The 22,650-nt window shown below is 41.9% G+C and overlaps 1 protein-coding gene across 1 annotated transcript in view; it reads right to left on the bottom strand.

The window, feature by feature from the left end:
- Positions 1–22,650, bottom strand: part of KIZ (kizuna centrosomal protein) — a 112,362-nt gene that overhangs the window by 2,276 nt on the left and 87,436 nt on the right. The window contains exons 10-11 of the mRNA XM_004447758.4: positions 14,107–14,211; positions 11,399–11,495 (exon numbers count right to left, since the gene is read on the bottom strand). Coding sequence (XP_004447815.1) covers positions 11,399–11,495; positions 14,107–14,211 — 202 coding nt within the window. The remainder of the gene's footprint in view (positions 1–11,398; positions 11,496–14,106; positions 14,212–22,650) is intronic.

Genomic DNA, 22,650 nt, shown 5'->3' with positions numbered 1-22,650 from the left:
GTAGTGACTGAAAGGTCGGAAACTTTTCACTGACTCCCGTCGTTTCAGGACTGGCTATGACCAGAGGGCTTGCTGATGCATGGCAGGAGATCCCTATCCCCTGGCACCCGTCTGCCCCATTCATCCAGTAGGTCCTGCAGGGACCGCGTTCGGACTCTACCACTGGATCCCCAGAACCCATCGAGTCCTTGGCCCACTCTGCTACTCTGCAAACACAAGCACGAGGTTGCTGCTACCAAATGACACTACCAGGGAGGCAGAGGCCTGATTTCCAGTGAGCGATACTCTGAAAAACACTAATGTCTGAAGAGAAATTAAAAGTGAGCTACCTGAAGTAGGAAATTCAGGATGTTCAAATCCATGGAAAGGTTGGGTAGAAACTTAAAATAGTTCTCACAGTCAAGCCACTGATACCAACACTGAGTTTCATGAAGACATTCCAAATAAACTCTCAAGTTGCTTAATTAAAAATATTAACAGGTGGTAGGGGGAACTGCAAGTATCGTGGGCATGTGTGTTTGGGTTTCTGTGTTCCAAATATATAAAATGCTAGTCTATGGCACCTGCTATCCAAGAACTTGTTCACTAAAGCAAAGAAAAGAGAAACAAGAAAGTGTTTTCCAGTGGATATGATTTTTCAGCATGCTTTTTCAGGTTTTGCAATTTTAATCAATTTGAAAGTCCCCTCTGAAAACATCATTTGAATTTATTATACTTAAATTCTTTTAAGGTTTTACAGTGAATGGTCAAAGGAGACATCCAAAAAGGAACTACGTACATAGCTCAACATCTTGATGTATTTTCTTGTGTTTTTGCCAAAGAATTAGCTTGCAGTCACATTTAAAGATTATTTCATTAAAACAGATTCCACTTTTTGAGATGGAGAATGCCTAAAAAAATTCACCCCCTACCCTCTGCCATGTGCTGCCACCACTGCTCTTTAACTCAGTGCAAGAAACCCCATGAACTCATCTTTTCCTTCCCTTTACACCAAGTCTGGTTAACTGATGGCTTAAAAATCTGCCATTTGCCAGAGTTGCCATAATTTACATTTTAAGCTTTTTATTTTTTTCAGTAAACTACCTCAACTAAAAGAAAAGTTTTAAAATTAAAGAAAAAATAGGCTCAACTGGATATTTTCTTGGCTCAATATCCGTCAAAGCGCCCTTTAAACTCAGTGCCTATTTCTTTATTTGCCATGATGGAGTAGTGAGTGATCCATGGTCATTTCTTTAAGAGAAGGGGAGGGCACTTAAGATCATGTGAGCGTTCACATCAGCCAACTGACAGTCATAGAAGCTGCTGGTGAGGTGGCCACAAATAATGTCAGCTCATAAGAAACCATCTTTCACGTGCCTACACATGCACATGCGCACATGGCACACCTGCATACATGAAACAAACACAACGATGAGTGGGTCTACTATTCACCCACCTCCAATTAGATGAGATGCAGGTCTGTGTCCGAGGGGAAAGGTGATCATATAAATGTTGGTAGGGGTGCAAAGAGAGGCTAACTTGCCAGCTGTGGCCCAAACCCACAGAGCCATGGAAGTTGAGGAGAAAAGACCTCTGTTGGCTGGGATAACTGTGAATATGGAGGTGGGTGACGGGGGTGGCTGCAGAATCCCCGAGGAAGCGTAGAGCTCTGGAGACTCAGCTTTGAAAGACAGAGAGGATTTCACAGGCTGGAGCTAGAAGCAGGACATGGGAGGTGACAGTGGGAGACCTGTATGTGACCAGGGGCAGAGAAGCAGGGAAGTTCTGGCCAGCTGGGCCACTTCTCTGAGCTCCAGAACTATATCCAAAGCCCCCTTGGCAGCTCCACTTGGCAGCTTCACAGGTACCTCACAGGCAACCTGACCACCCACACCCAACTCAGGATCTGCTGCCTCCTGTGTGGCTCTGCCCCCATCAAAACAGGCCCTTTCTCCTGGCTCTGCAAATGGCACTCTAGTCCCTCTCAGTATCCTCCTCATACCTCACTTCCACCACTCAGCCAGTACCTAGGTCCTGTCAAGTTTACCTCCCAATACCTCCTCAAGTCCTCCACTATTTCCATTTGCACTGTCACCACTCTGGTCAACAAAACCAGCATCTTTTGTTTGGAACTCTGCAACAGCCTCCAAATGGGTGACCCCATATCCATCTTATCCCCCCATAATTCATTTTCCTCCCAGCCGGAGGAGTGAGCTTTCAAAACACAAATCTCATCACTCCACTTCCTTGCTTAAAAATCTTCAATGCCTTCTCACTGCTTTTGGTACAAAATCCTGAACAGGGCTCCCACGGTAGACACCGCAGACTGGCAGAGCTCTCCTGCTGTAGACAGCCTTCCCTATTTCCCTATCCCGTTCCCTGCCCCCACACTTAAGTCCTTATCAAAGCTGCTATTCTACATCCATTTGTATAACTAAAGGACCCCTCTCTCTCCTGCTTAGTACACCTTAGGTGCTTAATGAATAGTGTGGACTGGATGGACAAACCTCACTAAGCACAGGGCCTTGCTGGAAGGTACTTGATCAATATTTGATGAGAGATTATTTGATTTGTGTATTTCTACTTAACATGTGAGTTTAGAATTAGATTGTTCAATTTTGGCTTCTCTTCTGGCAAAGGGAAAAACAAACAAAAAAGTCACAAACCAAAACCAAAAACAACCTGGTGGAGGGGGATGGTGGGGGAGGAAGCCATACAGGATGCTGCAAACATTTCCCTATGAAAGCCACCTATGTAAGCAAGTACTAGCCATCACTCATTTGTCAAGGGCAAGACAGGCAGCAACACGGAGTCCTACTGTGGAAGTGACCTTCTGTTCTGCATAGGAAAGTCTAGGCAAGAACGAATTCCTGAGCCAAGTCTCCATGAGGCCACTTGAACTTGCTTCTGTTTGCTCTGTGGTTGCACAGCATGGCTTCAAGAACATTTAAGCCACAGGGGCTCAGTAAACGTCCTGGTGAAATGTGAATTAATTGTGTAATGGGTTCTTAATTGTCTGTTTATTAGTTTTCTTACAGAAATGTGTTTCAGAACTAAATGCCTGCAGTTCACTTGCTGAGAAAGGTGGAGAAGGCTTCCAAGTATTTTCTGTCTTTAAGCCCACCCACACACCCACCCACATCTCAGGGTCAATATTTTTTCCTTTGGAAACCATCTCTGAAACTCAAATGAAAGTCCATGTGACACTGCAATTCAGGATTGATTTTTTTTCTTTTTAAAGGGAAAAGTATGGCAATGTGCTTTATTTTTATTTTTTTAAGATTTATTTTATTTATCTCCTCTTCCCACCCCCCCCCCCCACCCCCAGTTGTCTACTCTCGTGTCCATTCGCTGTGTGTTTTCTGTGTCCGCTTGCATTCTTGGCAGCACTGAAAACCTGCGTCTCTTTTTGTCGCATCATCTTGTTGCATCTCTGTGTGTGCGGTGCCACTCCTGGGCGCTTTTTGTACGGAGCAGCTCTCCTTGCCAGGCACACTCCTTGCACGTGGGGCTCCCCTATGCAGGGGACACCCCTGTGTGGCATGGCACTCCTTGCGCACGACAGCACTGTGCGTGGGCCAGCTCACCACCTGGGCCAGGCCCTGGATTTGAACCCTGGATCTCCTATATGGTAGGCGGACACTCTATCAGTTGAGTCACATCCACTTCCCAGGATTGGTTTTTATTACACACAGTTCTTTGGGGCAACATTTCTTTCTCTGGGTTACAACTAATGTGTAAAGCTAAGGTACAGCCTTGAAGTACTGGATGAAACCAACTGTTTAGCTCCTATCAAAAAATGTGAGAAAAGTAAAAGCCTAATATACTTTTGAAAGCCCAAGACATGGAAGAGCTACCATTATAGGCCGGGAAACATGGCCACCAAACTGCATCAAATGTGTGTGAAATCAGACCTGCCTGAGACTGAAATTGAATGGAGGACGCCCTGCAGGTTTACTGAACTATAGAGGACCTGTGATTCATGTTTCCCTCCCAGTTTCTCCTTATTGTAATGAAAATATTTATCCTTTGTCTGTCCATTTATGTACTGGAAACAGATAAATTGTTTTGTAAGTTTCAGAGGCCTATAGCGGACAGGACTTTGCCCCAAGACAAACTATTTCTTTAAAATGATTATGGGGGGTGGGGGTGGGAGGTATATGGGGACCTCATATTTTTTTAATGTTACATTAACAAAAAAGACAAAAATAAATAAATGTGTGTGGGAGGAGGGGCACCCGGCTTGCCTCAGTGGCAAACAGTGCGGCAAGAGGTGACACCGCCTCTGCCCACTGGGCCTAGACAAGGTGACCACGCCTGACTAGGCCTTTGCTGCTAATGGCTGGCCGGCACCGCCCTCCCCCTTCCTATCTCCCGCCTAGCCCAGCTCTCACTTCCCCTCCCCCCTCCCTTAAACCTAATCTCTTAGTACACTGTTTGCCCAGCAACAGCTTACAACCACCTATCAGCTTAGTAACAGTGTCAGCCTATCAAGAGTTAGCACATACTCTACTGGCCAATCACTAGCCCAATGCCAGAACATTGCCTTATATGGAAACAGCATTTGCCCTAGCCAATCAGAACCCGCCACACCACTCCCCAATCCTATAAATCTGCATCCCCTCCCGCAATAAACCAGACTTGTGCCATCAGCCTGTCTCCGTGGCTTCTGTACGAGGCTTTCTTCCCCACGCCAGGGACCCCTCTCGTCCCACAACGGGACCCCACTCGTCCCTTAACAGGGACCCCGCTCGTCCCACAACGGGACCCCACTTGTCCCGCAACAGGGACCCCGCTCGTCCCATAACAGGGACCCCGTTTCGTCCCTCAAATGTGGATAAATATCAAAAAATTAAAATTAAAATTAAAAAAATTAAATGATTGTGATATGATTTAAGTACTTGCATTGTTACTGATTTAAGGTTTGTTTTTTTAAAATTATTATGTCTTTTTGGAATTCAGAGGGTAGAGTGTAGCAGTTTGATATGGTTATGAATTCCAAAAATAGATACTGGATTGTGTTTGTAATCTGATCTGTACCTGGGCATGACTAAGTTATGATTAGGGCATTGAGTCCCCACCCAAAGAAAAGAGTTGAGGATTTGTTTTTGGAGTTTTGATGTTGGAGTTTGATGCTGAAGACTTAAGCTGGAGCCCAGGGAAGTAAGCTCCCAGAGGAAAGAGAAGCCAATCTCAGGAAGAAAGGAACCTTGAACCCAGAGAAAAGCAAGCCCTGGGAATGTAGGCATCCAGGAAGCCTGAACCCTCGCCGACATCAGCAGCCATCTTGCTCCAAATAGACTTTGGTGAGGGAAGTAACTTATGCTTTACAGCCTGGTATCTGTAAGCTCCTACCCAAATAAATACCCTTTATTAAAAAAAAAAAAAGAAAAGAAATCAGACTGCCTGATTTTCCTTGAGAGTTTCTATCTTGTAAAGCAGAGGTTGGCAAACTTTTACTGTAAAGAGTTAAATAGGGGAAAGAGATGTGGCTCAAGCAGTTGGGCACCGGACTACCACATGGGAGGTCCTGGGTTCAGTTCCCGGTGTCTCCTAAAGTAGATGAGCAAGACAGAGAGCTGACACGAGAGGCTGGCACAGCGAGCTGACACAACAAGATGACACAGTGAGATGATGCAACAAAGAGACACAATGAGGAAACACAGTGAGAGATGAAACAAGTGGGAGCAAAAGTGGCTCAAGCCATTGGATGCTTCCTTTCCACATGGAAGGTCCCAGGTTCAGTTCCCAGTGCCTCCTAAAAAGAAGACAAGCACACAAAGAACAGACACAGAGGGCAGACAGTGAATGCAAACAATGGGGGGGGGGGGGGGGAGGGTGTGGATATAAATAAATAAAAGTAAATCTTAAAAAAAAAGTATTAGATAGTATATATTTTAAATTTTCCAGGCCAGTTTCTGTCCAAACTAGGGAACTCTGCCATTGTAGTACAAAAGCAGCTATGGACAATATATAAACTAATGGATGGGGTTATATTCCAATTAAGCTTTTTTTAAATAGACACTTCAATTTAAATTTCCTATCTTTCATGTGTAATGAAACATTATTTATTCTTCTTTGGATTTTATTTCCTGACCATTTAAAAATGTAAAAATCATCCTTACTCTTGGGCTCAACAAAAATCAGGAGCACCTGGGTTTGGCCGCTGGGCTTCACAGTGCCACCCTTATCGTAAAGACTTGCCACTGATGCACGAGGCGCTTGCAGCAAACTCAAGAAAGAGTCTGTCTCCTGCATGGTCTTTCTCCAGTAACTCTTTGAACCCAAGAAGTATACTTGGATTTCTTCCCTTGAAGTTTACAATTAGACAGGAGGTCCTACTTCAAACTAAATCATTTTCAGGGAAGATAACACAGACGACTGAGTAAATTAAATACAACCATGTTTTGTTGCTCTTACCACAACGAGGCAATTACCTCTGCAGAATTTCCAGTTACATTTGGTAGTATTTTTCCTAACTGAACAGTGAACACCTGTACCCGACCAGAGGGAAGCTCAACTGTTAACATATTGGCTTTATCACATATCTCCTCTCTATCAAGTCATCTTTTTTGAGGCTTCTTGGTAACTGTCTATCATTTCCTCTGCTATTGATAAACCAGATTAAGATAATTCTTATCAAAGTGACTTTTGTTCTCATCCTTGTTAAACTTAAGAAATTTTAAGGTTGGCCAGGACATTAATGGAGTAGGTTTTATTCTAAGAGTAGCACTTGGCAGCATGAGTGCCCTGTGTATGTCATCGTGATGACACAGCAGAGTAACAAGAATAGTAAAAATTAGGAACACCAACTAACGGTCCACTTTATATGAGAAAAGGCTAATGCTGCTAGAAACAGCCTCTTGTGAGCTGTGCTCAGGTAGTAACTAACTGCTGAATTTTGTTAATTAAGAAGGCATGGAACATTCATGAAGATCTCTTTATAAACAATCAAAAGCCAAGTAAGTACAAAACTAGGTGGTAAGAACTACTGCAAGTATTAAGTTCTGCTTTGTGAAGCCAGCAAGTAGAGATGAAAATAAGACTCAGAAAGTCTAAAGCTAAGAACCCCATTATTACATGATAGCAGAGAATCTATGTTTTACTGATCCAGAGCCTTCACTGTAAGGGTGGTAGAGCCCAGAAGGTTGTGGGATGTGTCCCCAGACAGGGGCAGCAGGTGGTAGGGCAGGGTGGCATGAAATGCTTCTCCCAGTACACTGACTTATGAAATGCACACATTTCCCAGGACCTTCTGAGAAGTGGGAAAATGCAGGGCTTGGTGCTGCTCAGAGTTCTGAGAGAGCAGAGGGTGGTCGGAGAGCAGGCTGGTGGGGCAGCAGAGTGAGGGCTGTGCCCCACTCCAGAGGAACCCTTGAAGGATTTGCAGCAGCAGAGGCAAAAGAATCGGGATAGGGTGACAGACCCTCATGGCTGGCCCTGTATGGAGGGTGATTTGGAAAGAACAGATCTAGGGGATGTCCTTCATGTTAGTAATATATTGACTCAACTTCATGATCAAATAATTTTTTAAAAAGAAAATATCCCCACAGCCCCTTAACAAACATTTCCAAGTTGTTGTGTCTCTGAGGCCACGTCAGGGGAATCTGGCCAGAACCCTGAGGGTTGCTGGGGGCAAGACTGCTGGGGACAAGGACAAAGGGCTCCTGGTGAGAAGCATACTTCCAGATCTAGGGTCTTGTTATAAACCTGAAAATAACCAACTTGTGAGAAGTCGTGGTCTCTAGACTCTGAATTCTATAATTTTTAATGATTTTGACTGTCAGCTAAAATAAGCATTAATATTTCTCAAACATCATCTTTGACTAGAAATTTCCTCAAAAAGGACTTGCGTTTCTGAGAAATAAAAGGCAAAAAAAGAGGCCATAAAGAAAAAAAATCCCCAATGAGTGTGCCAAAAAAATCTCTGAAAATACTAATTTTTATTTTTAAAGGTAAACCAGACTGAGACAGTTTTAATTTGACAAAGTCTGAGCGCCCCCTGATGGTTAACCAGGGACCCTACAAGCAGATGCCATTTTTAGCTGCATGAGATCAACCTGTTCAAATAATCAAGCAATTGTTTGTCCGTGCTCTGTAGAGAAAAAATTAAGTATGTGCGCTTACGATTAGAAACACGTGCAATGTTTAGGAAGCTGCTAATTTAGCAGAATTTAAAGAGAATGCAGATTTGCTACGCCAGAGACAGAGACAGGTGCTTTAGTATGAGGACTTAGAAGGACTTCCAGGGACAATTCTTTTTTATTTCACTGAACTGTTAGCTCCTTATGATTTTTTTATTATTCTGGGGAGAACTGGCCCAGCACCTGGGGAAGAAGAAACTATGCAGGGTCCCCACCAGAGCATCAGCTGCAAGCTGGCGCCCCCCGCTGGCCGCTCCAGTGGCTGCAGGGCTGGCAGAGAATACCACCCACAGCGGGCAGCCGGGCGGGAGCAGAGGGCCGGGGCTGGGTGACTTCTGCTACCTTTCCCCCAGGCAAATTACATTGTTAGCACGCTTCCTTTACTTTTGGTAAAATGTTGTCTCAATCCAACCAGTAAACTGAAGTTACATGGTAAACTGTTAAAATATACTCTCTATTAAATAAATGGATCCTGGAGAGTGAAAACCACTTACTTCCTCGGGAAGGTAAAGCGAGACAATGTTTGCAGAGAGAGGAAGCTCTGGCATGCACCCCTGAACAAAAGGGAACAAGTGGTCTTTACTTGGAGAACGGCTTCCTATTAGGACTCACTCCTTCGTACATTATGCCTTTCATCCCCACTCAACCACAAAATGATTTTGCTGAAGCAAATACAATGGTAGAAAAAGATTTACACTGAAAGAATCTTTAATAATAAACTGTTGCCGATCTGCCTACTTGCCCGTGATTTATAATACAATAAACATCGGATTCTATTACGGCTCATGCACTGAAGCCGTTGCTCTGTAAAACGGGATATGAAAGCACGCGGACCCCACCACCATCACAATGAAATGAGCATGTATAAATGTGCTAAGAGTATCTCTTTGCATCTTTTATAGTTTGTGTGTATTAATCTGTAACGCTTATTAAGAAAGTCATTGCTATGCAAAGCAGCACCCAATCCCTTTCTCTGGCTTTTCAACAGAGTGCACTGTTTAGCCAATAGGACGGACCCTCTGGCCCTCATTCTGCATTCATCGCAGGCAACATTTGCACAATGTATCTCTCAAAGGCGGCTGAAAAGAAGGCCTTAATACTCATGTAAACAACTGCAAACCAATTACTTAATGAATCAGGCCCACACATAATGAGGTGCAGACAAAGAGCTATAAATGCATTTTTGCACCCAAGCCGCTGCTTTAAAGTAAAATCCCTCAGCTGTAGTTTGGGCTTAACTAGCACATCATAATTATTGTCTCTAGGACATCAGAGGAAGCCATTTTTTTTAATTTTTTTTTTTTTTTTTTTTTTTAGGTCCAGCGGGGTCTTTTTTTGAGGTTGCTCATCAGCTCACTGACAAAATAGAGCAAAGAAGAATTTTTAAAAGTGCTATAGCAGCACTGCACTGTTATGTTTATTCTCAAGTACTGGGTTTTGAGACCACTTGTAAAAGCAATAAAGCACAAGGAGTGACTGCAGTAAGTGGGATCCTTAAATGTAAGCCTCCAAGAAATTTCAGCGAATCCAGGCACAAACAGGAAAACCACAGCCCAGGGTGACAAATTAACAATACCAAACCTAGTCCCAGAACCAAACTAAGACATACACCACAACAGACCCACTTGCTCAGCATCTGGACCTTTTCTCTTCACGAGATTATTATCAAGCATCTAGAACCAAGGGTTTTGTGAAGACTTTTTTTTTTTTAAGGGGTTGTTGAAATTGTGTTTTATTTAAATTAATTTCATGAAGGAACAGTGGTAATAATAAAAAGCCCTTCTTTAAATGGAAGTGGGGGAGAGTTTAATTTTAGTGAAATATAGACAGTTGCAATGAACAGGCTGAGAAAACGTTCTATAAGATCCAGTTGCTTTCTGAATGTATTTAAAAATTTCCCAAAGAACATGTATAAAGAAAAGGTTAAGAAGAATTGAACTTCTTAATGCCTCTAAAATAAGATGGAAATGGAACACTTTTAATAATCTTCGGGATACATTATTAAGCCAAATGATAATATTAAGCCTTAAGAAGTATCTATGGAATTTACTGTCTTAAAGTTTCTTTTAGAAGACCTAGGACTTGAATTTGATTTAGTATAATCATAAAAATATAATACTTTAAAATTCTTCCTGTCCCATAATTATCTCCCACTTCCTTGGAAAATATGGATGAAAAGTCAGTTATTAAAGAAAATTTCTGATAAATGAGTACTCCCTTAAAATTGAAGTGGTTAGGTTTCTAAAAAGCAAGAATTTAATTTAAAAAATCAATCATTTTAATGTACTTCCAGGTCTTAAAAAATATTGCAATATATTTCCACAGAATAGAAATGAAAATAGGATTTTTCATTTAAAAAATACTACATTTCTGGATCAAATGGTTTTATCTTGTGAGGCATTATTTGTGACATTAGAAATGTAACATTCCCGTTTTAAAATTTCATCAAAGATAAGTAGTTAATTCAAATGCGACAAAATCATCATAGGGACGCTTTTCTAATGAGAAATTCTATCACAAAAGGAAACTTGCTGTGGTGTTTAGATGATATTTAGCCCAAAGCAAAAAGGCAGGTATTTCATCAATTGCTTTTATTTCCATCTATAAATTCTTTCTAAGGGACCTAATGCCACTGTATGATTAGTACTTGATATTGATGACAAATTCAACACACGGTTCACTTACCATTACTCAAAAAGCTTACAAAAAATCCTACAGTTTAACAAATGTGAAAAAATAAATTTTGTTCTTGAAGGAAAAGCACATTTCTTTAATGTTCAATCTAAAAGCAAGGGCGGATCAGAAAAAGAAAGAATTATCTACTAAATCCTTGGTTAAAAAAAAAAAAGAGGAATACAAAAATGAATATCCAGCAATTGCTAGTTTATATACCAGCCGTTTCAGAAAGAAGAAATATACCACGTTATTTCTTTTAAGGCCTGATGATTTCTCTCTGCCCTTATCCTGACAACTTCCATTGTGTGGTCTCTAAGCAGTCCTGCTGCGAGCAGCTGTAGACGCTAATTTGTGGTTCACTGAGGTGTCAATTGAGTCTTAAACCAAGGAAACAACAGCTGCAAAACAATACTTGGCTCTGGTGCAAATATTTTCAAAGGTAGACCAAAGTTTCAACTGTTATTTCAGATAAACAAAAACCCAAACCACAGCCCTCCATCAAGTCACACAACAAATTATATGCAGCCAGAGTTTAATTCATTGCATAGTGACACTTCTCATCTTGTTGCCACCATTCAGAAAGGCTTGCATGACTTTACCTTGACAAAGGGCTTTCTTCACTAGATGAAAAACTGGCTTCCGGAGCGATTTTCTTAGTTGTCTTTGTCTTGAATGTACTGTGACCAATATTCAAACCTTCAATAAGCACAGACATGGAGAGTAAGTGTGAGCTGCCACGCAGCAATGAGAAGCCATGAAGGAATACGTGGCCTCACAATAACTTTAGTCAAACCAATGTCAACAGAGGGAAGATGCTGTTCAAGCCACAGAAGGCAAGGGAGCTTCTCAGACAAGGTGACATGTTGGTAGACTACTGAAAGGAATTACGGCAGGTGGGTCTTCCTGTGATACTGAAACCAAAGCCACAAAAGGTAAAGTAAAATCACCCAAAGAGCTCTACTTTAATACCATATGGGTCTCTGCTATAGCACGAGCACTGGGTCATTATGCTGGCATAACACACTGGCAGTGATGGATCACCAGGATAACAGGTGCTGGGAAGCAGATCTTAGACAGGATTGACACCTGGGCGACAGCTACCAACCCCATCCACCCTTAAGCCCCTCTGTCAAGTCCTCTATTTTTCCATCATGCCGAGGCAGCTGAATCCCCACTGAAAACCATCAAGGCCACTCTAACCAGTCTGGAAATGTCAGTGAGAAAGATACACAATTTGCTTCTTTCCCTGGAGCTGAGGGCTGTCCCCAGCCTGCAGGGGAATTCCTGACCTCCACTTCCTCGACATCCTCAGCCTTGGACATTTCTGCTCTAGTTTTGGTACTTAACTGGCAGTTGCCTGAGTCCATGACTAGAGACTGCATGGGCATCTTTGCAAAAGGCATTTGATGAATTTCACCTAAAACCTGCTTGCCTGCAGGTAACCTCTGCAGCAAAATGATTCTCTTAACAATGTGCCTGTGTTCCACGGGAAGTGGGTCTCCTTTCCATGTGCTTGACAGGACAATGTCTTTTCAGAGTGAAAACAAAAGCACAAGGTTTAAGTGGCTTTTCTTAGCGACTGAGACCTGAGACATGGGATGCAGAAAGTAACTGAAAAAATGCACTCCAACAGCTGGATTTGAAGGTGGGCTCCTGAGTACTGAGCACACATCCCACCAAAGCCTGGGACAGTGCTGTGAAGTTTAACCTGGGGGATGTGCTTCCATTTCCCTCTGTTCTTCCAGCCTGTTTTCTGCTTCTCTTTGGAGTTCAGAAGTTCCTTGGAGAAGAATGAGAGTGGGGGTGAAAAAGTAATGTGTGCTCACATTCGAGGCAGTATCTCAAGTCCAGAAGCAGCACTATCAGAGCATTTCTATGATTCTAATGCGGGGAAATACGGAATCTTGCAAACCAGAGGGTGATTCTGAGTGTGGAGTGAGGGAACTGAATCTAGGGTGTGCTTGCCTACATATCTCTAAGCTGTCACTTCACTTATGAACAGATTGATAAGCAAATATGTTATTAGTATAGAGAGTATCATAATTTTTGATGCACATCTAAGAGAGTACACCTTATGTCAAATTTATTCATCCCTTGAACCTGTCCAAATAACTACCCAAAATATTCTTACCAAAACCAGATTTGCAGAGTTGCCTTTCAAATTGTGTGTCTATTAACCAGCTGAAACTTTTCAGGCAAGGCATTCCTCTCTTGGGACCTCATTTGTAAAATAAGGGGATTGGATAAAGACTTTCTACTTTCCTCTAGGTCCTAAATCTGTGACTCAAATGTGAAGAAAGTGATGAAATGCAAACAGTTAAGGTTTCACCAGGGTTAAGTCTTTCTAAAAGAGAAGATGACCGCCATTAGGGCAGAGGGCCTATTAAATACCTCAACAAACTATAATGCCTTACATTTGTGGAGTTCAAGTAACAGCCACCACCAGGGAGGCTGACCCTCCCTCAGGCTTTTGACTACTAGGCCCTGTGCTGAGCACTTCACCTGCAGTGGCTTACTGAATCCTGAAAATGATCCAAATAACTGAATAGCAATTAACACTAAGTCCAATGCACCATAAGTACATCCTTTAAATGTCTGCCTGAAGAAGACATCTTTGAGACAACTGGGAAATCTAAATATAGACTGGGCATTATGTGATATTTAGAAAGCACTGTTAATTCTGATAGATGAAATGATGCCACGGTGGCTATATAAAAACAAGAAAGTTATAAAAAATGCACTTACTCCATTTACTTCACTAAGGGGGTTTAGGTGACTCATGCTTTAAAAAAAAACAGATGTAACAAAATGAAAACCATGGAAAACAATTTAAAAATACAGAAAGTATAAGAAAACAAGGAAAATGACAATTGAAACAAAAATTCTAGATTGAAGGAACTACATTTAAGCTTAAAATTTAGCATTCTCGGGATTGATGGCCTTTTCATTTAAAGAACTAAAAATCCTCCAACATTCCAGTAAGGGTAGATGGCCCAGCATGGCAATCCTAATTTGATGACTAAGAAACTGGGAGATGTGGAAAGAGGAGATTGGGGTGTCTGCTATGGTACTTAATGACAAGCCACTATCGCGGCATGCCAGGTGGGATTAAGGAACATGTGCGGGCTGCCTGCCATGCCTGGCACAAGCATGCACCCAGATGGGAAGCTCTTTAACATCCTGTTCATCAAGTATGAGAATGTGCTCACTCACTCTGAGATAGGGAGTTCATTACAAAGCAAACTCTAGAACCATTCAAAGAATGGCCTTCCTTTCACTGACCTGGGCTGCCTCTGCCATTACTTACCTGACAATTGTGATGTAGGAATACCTGCCTTTGGAAATTTGTCTTCAGTTTGATTTGTGTTGTCCTGAAGGGTAGACTGCTTCAGCAACTGGTAGGCTTTTGTTTCTACGGGGGGAAAAAAAGGCACAGAAACACTGAATTTTCTACCACTAGAGAGGTTTCTGAAATTCTTCCTCTACTAGGTTAACATATTTCAAATGCATGCATATTATTTGTTTTTTGAACTGTCAAATTTTAGATAATGTGAAAACAAACAAAACCAATCCAGTTGAACCCAGCTTTAAGACTCAAAGATAAGTTGTGTTATCTTTGACAAATTCTGGTCATTATTTTGAATGGATCTGTGGATAGGTTCAACATTGCAAAGACTCCTGCCCTAGCAGAAGCAGCTGCAAAAATGAATTAGAAAAGGTAACACTGACTTTGCAAGTCTTGGTCAGGTCACCCTGGAGTGCTCCAGGCTTGGGTTCTCAAGGTGCTTAAATTTGATGGTGGAGGCTCCGTGCTCTGGGAGAGGGCTAGTGGGCCGTGGGAGGGTCAGGAAGGGTGGCAGCAGGATGAGCTTACAGTCCCCCAACTGAGAGTATCTAAGCAAGACTTGTCATGGGGAGGTGGAGAGAGAGCCCGCAGGGAGCTGAGCCAGGTACCCAGAGGAAGTAGCAGTAGCCAGAAGCTCCCTCTGAAACGCCCTTGGCCAGGCAGGGCTTCTAAGAATGTCTGCTGTCAGTTGAATTGGGAAAGACTGTTGGGAAAAACAAGAAATAAAAATTGCATAAAGGGCCCAAGTCTCAAGGGAACCTGGATGAAACAGGCACAGAGAATTAGAGTTCTAGCACAGACTTATTCAAACAGCTTTGTGGGCTGCCCTCCAGGCCTCACATCCACATTTTCAAGTCAACCACAAAAGGATTCCTGCTGTCAGCCTCAGGGGCTGGCAATAGGATACATTCCTGCTTTTTGCTGGCTCAATTTAAGAATTTAACCACAAGCCCTTTATTACTGGATTAAAACTCACATCACACTGAAGAATAAAAATATAACTTATCTTGCCCTGAGAATCAATCAAGATAAAAAGGAGTATTTCAAATGAGGAATATTAAATGAAACATAAATAAAATATGAACAGATCAGGGACTCAACTCTGAAGATAACAGATTCTAAGGCAAGGTTTTTTGTTTGTTTGTTTTAGTTAATGATTGCTGGATTGTGAAATCAGTTTGATGGGATGAAATTAGAACTTTGGAAATTTCAATAAAGAAAATATCAGATGCAGTGCATGCTGAGAAGAAAAGTATTGTTTTGTGTAACTTGTATATCAAGTACTGGCCTGGGGTTTAAGAAGTGTTTCCCATTGTCCTAGGATGGCACTGTAGCACTCTCTAAACAACCTCAATGCCCCTGTTATTTCAGATTTTCTTTATTCCAATGTTATATGCTGTATGGAATTTCAGGAGGGGGAAGATTGTGGTAAAATTAAAGGCAAAGTGTCTGAATTCTAAAAAGAGATTAAAATGCCCTGTTTTGTTTTTGTTATAAAGATCAATCAAAAGGTTTTTTAGCTTTTAGGATACAAGTCCAATCTTAACAACCATATGCTATTTCTTTTTTTTTTTTTAATTTATTTTTTTATTTCTCTCCCCTTCCCCCCTGCCCCAGTTGTCTGCTCTCTGTGTCCATTCGCTGTGTGTTCTTCTGTGACAGCTCCCATCCTTATCAGTGGCAGGGAATCTGTGTTTCTTTTTGTTATGTCATCTTGTTAAGTCAGCTTTCCTTGGGCAGGCTGCACTTTTTTTCACGCTGGGCGGCTCTCGTTACGGGGCGCACTCCTTGTGCGTGGGGCACCCCTATACGGGGGACTCCCCTGCATGGTAGGGCCCTCCTTGCGCGCATCAGGACTGCGCATGGGCCAGCTCCACATGGGTCAAGTAGGCCCGGGGTTTGAACCGCAGACCTCCCATGTGGTAGGTGGACGCCCTATCCATTGGGCCAAGTCCGCTTCCTTCATATGCTATTTCTACATTCACTTACACTTGTTTGGTCAAGGAAAAGATAGCAAAGATACAAATTAAAAAAAAAAAAAAAGGGGGAGCCAACCTCTTCATCTACAGATACCTGGAGTTGTGGTTTGCAATTCTTCTGTTTTAAAGTAAATTTTTAACTCCAGTGAGCCAGCTTTCCTACTTCTCAGAAACTCGAAAAAACATGCAGAACTTAACTTTCAGGAGGGGATTTCTGTGAGAAATATCAAGCTAGTAAATATGAGGTAATTTCAGATTTGAGGGGATTAAGTATTCTATCCACAATCCAACCAGTACTGATATTATTACCAGTTGGAGTCTAGCAAAGGGGGAAATTACCAACTTGAAGTGAATTCGCTCTTAGAAGCAAGGGACCATTTTAATACCCTGAGAAAAATAGGTGAGTTCCTTGTTTCACACCCATTACATTTTGGTTTCCTTACCTTTTTTCAGGAAGGACTTGGGCTCTGGAATTGAGCTATGTGCATGCCTGCAAGGCTGCCCTGAAGCTGATTTTGTCTCTACAAAGGTTACAGACAGAGATGGCTCCTGTCTCCTGTTCCCTTTAACCAGAGCCAAGTCCCTCCCTACCATGAAGTATCGGTGTTTGACCCTTCAGCTGCTGTGGCCTTCTCCAAATGGAGAGTCCCTGATTTTTATCTGGGCTGCAACTGTCCTGACCAGAGTAATGAAGGGCTGGCAAAATCAAGCCGAAGACTGTCAGGTACATCACCTGCTCCTAGCTCCTTTCCGTGCTTCCTCCAATGACTTATGGCAAAGTGAAGTTTCAAAGGTAATAGGATTAAGTACATCCCCTTGGAGGAATAACTGAGGCAGTCCCAGCACAGTAAATCAACCACGGCATCAGGGCAGACAGCGCGTGCCGCTAACCAGGGGTCTGTGTATCAGGAATCAGAACGTACCAGCACAGGGAGTCATTCTCCCCTTGGCATGTACCTTATTCTAGTCCAAAGAACAGTATAAGACAACTGGGAGGTGGTCCGAAAAGGAAAAAGAAAATCAGTAAGGTTGGGTTAAAAAATGTAGGAAAGGTTAGAGGATACATAGCTGGCAGAGAAACAAGGTTGAAGAAGGGAATGTGGGATTCTAGTACCTAGACACTGATCAGTTGCCAGATCAGCAACTATAAATGCAGACACACTCCAGGATCAAGTAGGTGACCCTGGCCAGGTGGGAGTCAGTGGAAGGGTGAGCCTGTAGCAGGCCCAGTCTCTATGGAAAGCTGTTCCTTGGCTACAGCCAACTGTCACCAGGTGAGATTTTTTCCCTTAAATAAGACACTGCACAGGCCAAAGAAAACATACTTGCAAAACCAAAACTAGATGGTAGTGAGTGATTTTTTTCTGTGTTTACTAAAAGTTGTTCAAGAACACTTAGGTAAAAATTGCAGCCAAAAGATAAAAGCCAGAGGTTAGGAAAGCTTTCTTGTTAAAAGGGTAGAGAGACAATGGAACATATTATCAAGGGAGGCAGCAACAGCTGTCTGAATGTTTTAAAGTAGCTGTCTGTATGAAATGGACCAGAATTCAGACTCTTGGGAGGTAAGTGTATACCTTTTGCTAGTTCTCCTCAAGCAATTAAGACATCTTCCTCAAACAGCCTGGAAGAGTTGGCCAGAATGCCAACTTCACAAGACACAAAAGGAGGACTAGACATGAGGTTTGTGGTAACTCACGCCCAGGCTTTTCTAGAAGCAAGACAGTGCAGAATCAAGCAGTTAAGGCCTTCACGGTGTTGGTCTGCAAATTCATAGTTACTACATGAATAAATGAATGAGGGAGCAAAAACAACAAACCTAGAGGTACAAGTTAGTCTCCTAAAAGCAGAGTAAGGGCAAGGTTCGCATTTGCCCCGAGGGGAAAGAATTTAATATATTCAACTGCAAGTAAACCATAGTCTAAAAATGTGAGGATCAGGTGGCTCCTTAAAAGACTTTGCTTTCTAGCCTGTGACTTAATACTCAACTATTTTCAATCAGAATGTTCTGATACAGGCAGAAACAAAGATGCATGCATTCTCATTACCGTCATTATATATGCAAACCTACGTCAAGATTTAGTTTAAAAAGTAGAAAATACTGCCATATAAAACAAGGCAAGGGGTCTCATCTCATTCAGTACCCAACTCCAAGGGGTTAAAATCTATTCTTGCCTATTAATTCCAGACTGATGACATGAGATAAATATATTTTTCCCGACTTTGTTACATAAACTGCCAAATCATTTATCATCCTACAAAGTGGTGACAGATCACTGATATTATTTTTTCTTTTTTGATATACATTTTGTGCCTAGAAAATGGAAGCAGCTAAAGAAAGTGAAAACATACTGAATAGAGGTAGAAGAAAGATGATTTTGAGGGGAGGAGAAAGGAAAAGCCTTAACTTCTTATCCTTTATTCCCTTTTATATGCAAATGTACACCTGCCAAAATACTTCTAAATCTACAAATAAAAAAGAAAAAGAAAATATCTGATGAACAAGTGCTTTTAATCACCCATGACAAGAACCAGATGAACGTGGGGGTTCACCGGGCCTCTCAGGGGCAGCTCAGAGGCAGAGGGTCTGCTCACTGCCTTCCCAGAAATCCGGGATGAAAACAGAAGTGTTGAGCCCGGAAAAGGAATAACAAAGGGAGATGCAAGCAATCCTATCACTACAGCTAGAAAAATGACCTTGAACCCACAAAGAATCGGGAGTCTTCTGCAAAGGGAGGATAATGACTATTCTGATAGGAAGCATGTAGAAATTTTTAAATTAAATGAATTTGAAAAAGATTTTCTATTCAATGAGTTTCCCTCAGAGCCATTACTTTTCATGTATTTCTACACCCATGCAGTTTTTTCTCATACTGCACCAGACATGCTGCTGACTCAGCAAATCCATTTTTACAAAATAAAATAAAAATGATGGGGCATGTTTCTTGAGTTATTTCAAAGGATATATATTGTCACTTCAAACCAAGAAATAATTTGTCCAGCAATCTGTTTACATAAAAATGAGAAAACATTGGGATATGGGGTCTTTCATAATTCTGAAAATGCAGAAAACTGCATGTGTTTAGGAATTTTTTTTTTTTAAAGGCCACAAATCTAAGTGAATGTGAGATGCACAGATCTGGATCCACAACAAGAATGACTTCCAAGTCCAAAAAACTCCACTTCCCCAGTCATCCTGGGTCTATAAATTTATTGCCAACATTCTCATCGAGCAGTCTGATACACAGAGCAAAGCTATTTTGCTTGGGGCTGTGTCAAAAACAGGTACTTACATTACCTTCTTAATTTCTAAGGAGTAATCCAACAATTAAACCTGAAAATAAATGCAAGGCTTGCTACGAGTTCCCAGATTGAACCAAAACCATTTCATTGATGTTACTATACTTATTATGCAAAGTCATAATCACAGTGCCTACTGTGACTGTTCAATTGTTCAATTGTGGGGGGTCAGTGCCTACTGTGACTGTTCAATTGTTCAATTGTGGGGGGGGTCAATGTTCAACTCTCTTTTAACGTGTCAAAGTTTGTGTAATCTTGATCAGAAAGCTATATTTTATTGGTATAATTAAATAGATTTTTAAAAAATGAATATTTTTAGCAATTTTTACTCAGTGACATAAAATGAATCAAATATATTGACAATAGTAGTAGTAATGGCAATATTATCTTTGTCATCTATAGCAGTGAGGAATAATCCCTGTATAGGGTGAAATGGATGCTAGACATTTCCCAAATTCATTTCCAACCAGAAGCTCAGTATGTGACTTTATTTGGAAATAGGGTCTTTGCTGATGTTATTAGATTAGGAGCTTGAGATGAAATCAGGCTGGACATAGGAGGAGGCCTAAAACCAATGGCAGGTGCCCTTTTAAGAAGAAAAGAAGACACTGAGATGCAGAGAAAAAGGCCAGGTGAAGATGGAGGCAGAGACTGGAATGATGCTGCCACAAACCAAAGAACACCAGAAACTGCCAGAGGCTGGAGAGAGCAAGGAAGGACTCTTCCCTAGAGCCTCCAGAGAAGCTGGGCCCTGCTGCAGCCTTGATTTTGGACTTCCAGCCTCCAGAATGGTGAAAGAATAAATTTCTGTTGTTTTAAGCCACTCAATTTGTGGTACTTTGTTGTGACAGTCCTAGGAAATTAATACATCCCACCTGGATCCCAATTTTCTTAAAATCTCTAAAGGCAAACCTCTTCTCTCTCTCAACTTGAGTCTCCTCCTGTAGAAAATGAGGGTGTTTCACAGCAAGGCCTACAAGGGCTCTTTCAGGTCAGTGGTTTCAAACCTGGAGGCCCCTGGACGTGTTATAAAATACCGATTGATGCCTGGGTCCCACCACTTTAGGTTTGGATGTACCTGACCTAGGGTGAGGCCCCGGTATTGGTATGTTTTAAAATTCCACGTGGGTCTACTGTGTGACTACTGTGGAGAATTTCTCTAGGCACTTAAAAGTTCATTTCCCTGAACATAGAAAATATCTAACCAAGGACAGCCCCTGAAAGGGGCCTCTCTGTTTCTTTAATGCCCACACATTAAGAAAACACCTGCACCCTGTAACATGAGTGGGAACCGCTTTGCTGCAGTGAGCAGCCCTAGCAGCCTGACCACAGCCATGGAGACAGGGTGATAAGGACTGCAGTGGAAAACCCAGGGGCAGAGGGTGATACTCTTGGTTTTGCAGGAGTTGGGGTCCCCTATCTGAGGCGCAGCGGGTACCATTTCCTTTCTGATTCTTGTGCACCTGTGGGTCGGGACGGGTGAAGCACATTCTCAAGAAAATCTCAGTACTTGGTGGTATTACACCACTGCATTTTGGTGGTCTGAAGTTTTCCCTGCAGTCTTTTCTCCCAGGATAAATCCAGTCACCAATGACAACCTGACCATTGTATGTTTCCAGCCCTTTTCCAATTAGATGTAAAATTGAAGCAATAATGTTTAGGGAAGCACTGCCCAGAACCCCAAGTGGCCACTCAAAATACAGGCTAACCTTTTGGAAAGCTTCTAAATACATGTACCTTACTTTGACCTTGAATATTCCAGCTGGCCAAAGAACATCAATGAGGAATGGCACAGTAAGGCAACCACTTTCAACACAGCTTGACCAAGAGAATTGGTGTCAAAAGAATGAGAGGCTGAATGGACATTCTCAGAGGCTTAATCCTCTTGAGATAAAAGCTGAGAGTCCTTTTCACATGGAGCTTAAGGAGATGAGTTTTGCCAGGATGGGCACATGGGGTGGGAAAAGTGTTGGTAGAATAAATGACTGAAAGAGATAATATCCTGGCCTGAATCAACAAGTATTTAAGGAAACTCCTTAGTACTCCCACTTTAATTCATTTGTTTGACACACTGAATACCTACTATGTGCCAGATACTGTATTAGGTGCTATATTTTTAAGAAGCTTAGCATAAGTTGCATCATTTGCTAAACTAAAACTCAGTGCTGAAAGGTAAATTTAGTGTGAATACCAATAAAATTGCCAATGTGAGAAATTTTGAGTTGGGGGTATGAAGAAGTTCCCCTTTCTTCGAGGCCAAGTATTTCAGGGACCTAAATATCCTACAACCTGCACGTAGTCCTAGAGCTGGGATGCACTTGGGTTTGCCCCATTTTATAAAGGGCACACCTCTTGGTGCAGTCCACACCCTTGCAAGCTGCTCAGCTCTCTCCAGGTCGAGCTCAAAAGAACTGAAAGGAAAGGCTTTACTCATCATTGCTCTCAAGAGAACCCCTGCAGAGTTCATCTTTTATTATTATATACACAAACACTCATTGATTCAGATATCCTGCTGCAGACACATTTCTTATAAAATGAAAGAGGATGGTGGAAAGAAAAGAATTCAGTTGAAAGCCTGAAGTTTAGGTTCTAGTTCCACCACACTAGCCACATGGCCTTGAGCAGGACATTTAACCTTGTCAGACTTCTGACTGTGGGATGAGTGACTAGTAGTTACCCTACAGAACTGTTGTGCAGATTAGAGATGATGGGGGTTGAGTGAGGGCAGGGACCCAGTCTTTTGCTGTCCCTGGTATTCTCAGGACTCAGTCCAAGTAAAAGTGGAAACTACACGCAAACAACATATTAATTAGTATATATAAAACTATACATACAGAGATACCAAAATTCATCTTTGACTTTGATTTGGATTCTTATGAAAAAGTGTGAGCAACTAGACTAATAAATGGAGTAGATTGTGAGGACACTAACAGATCACACGGTCTGTGGGAATACTATTCTGAGTGAGTGTGAGTGTGTACAGGAGGGTTCCTATGTAAATTTCAGCACAGATTAAAGGAGCCAGAGTTTTAACACTGACACATGGCTCTCCACAATGATGACTAACAAAGCAGATGCTCTTGTATGATAGCAAACTCTTCAGGGATGGGCTCCTCTGCCAAGAACACTGATATTTTGGGGGTGATAAGTAAATAAGAAAGGGAAATAAAGATATAAGAATGTTGGCATATTTGATTCACAGTCTCATATTACTGGAAGGAATGTCAGA

The sequence above is a fragment of the Dasypus novemcinctus genome, chromosome 24 (assembly GCF_030445035.2).
Source record: "Dasypus novemcinctus isolate mDasNov1 chromosome 24, mDasNov1.1.hap2, whole genome shotgun sequence".
Lineage (NCBI taxonomy): Eukaryota > Metazoa > Chordata > Mammalia > Cingulata > Dasypodidae > Dasypus > Dasypus novemcinctus.
Note: the sequence above shows the minus strand (reverse complement) of the source record. Positions and strands in the feature narration are given on the sequence as shown.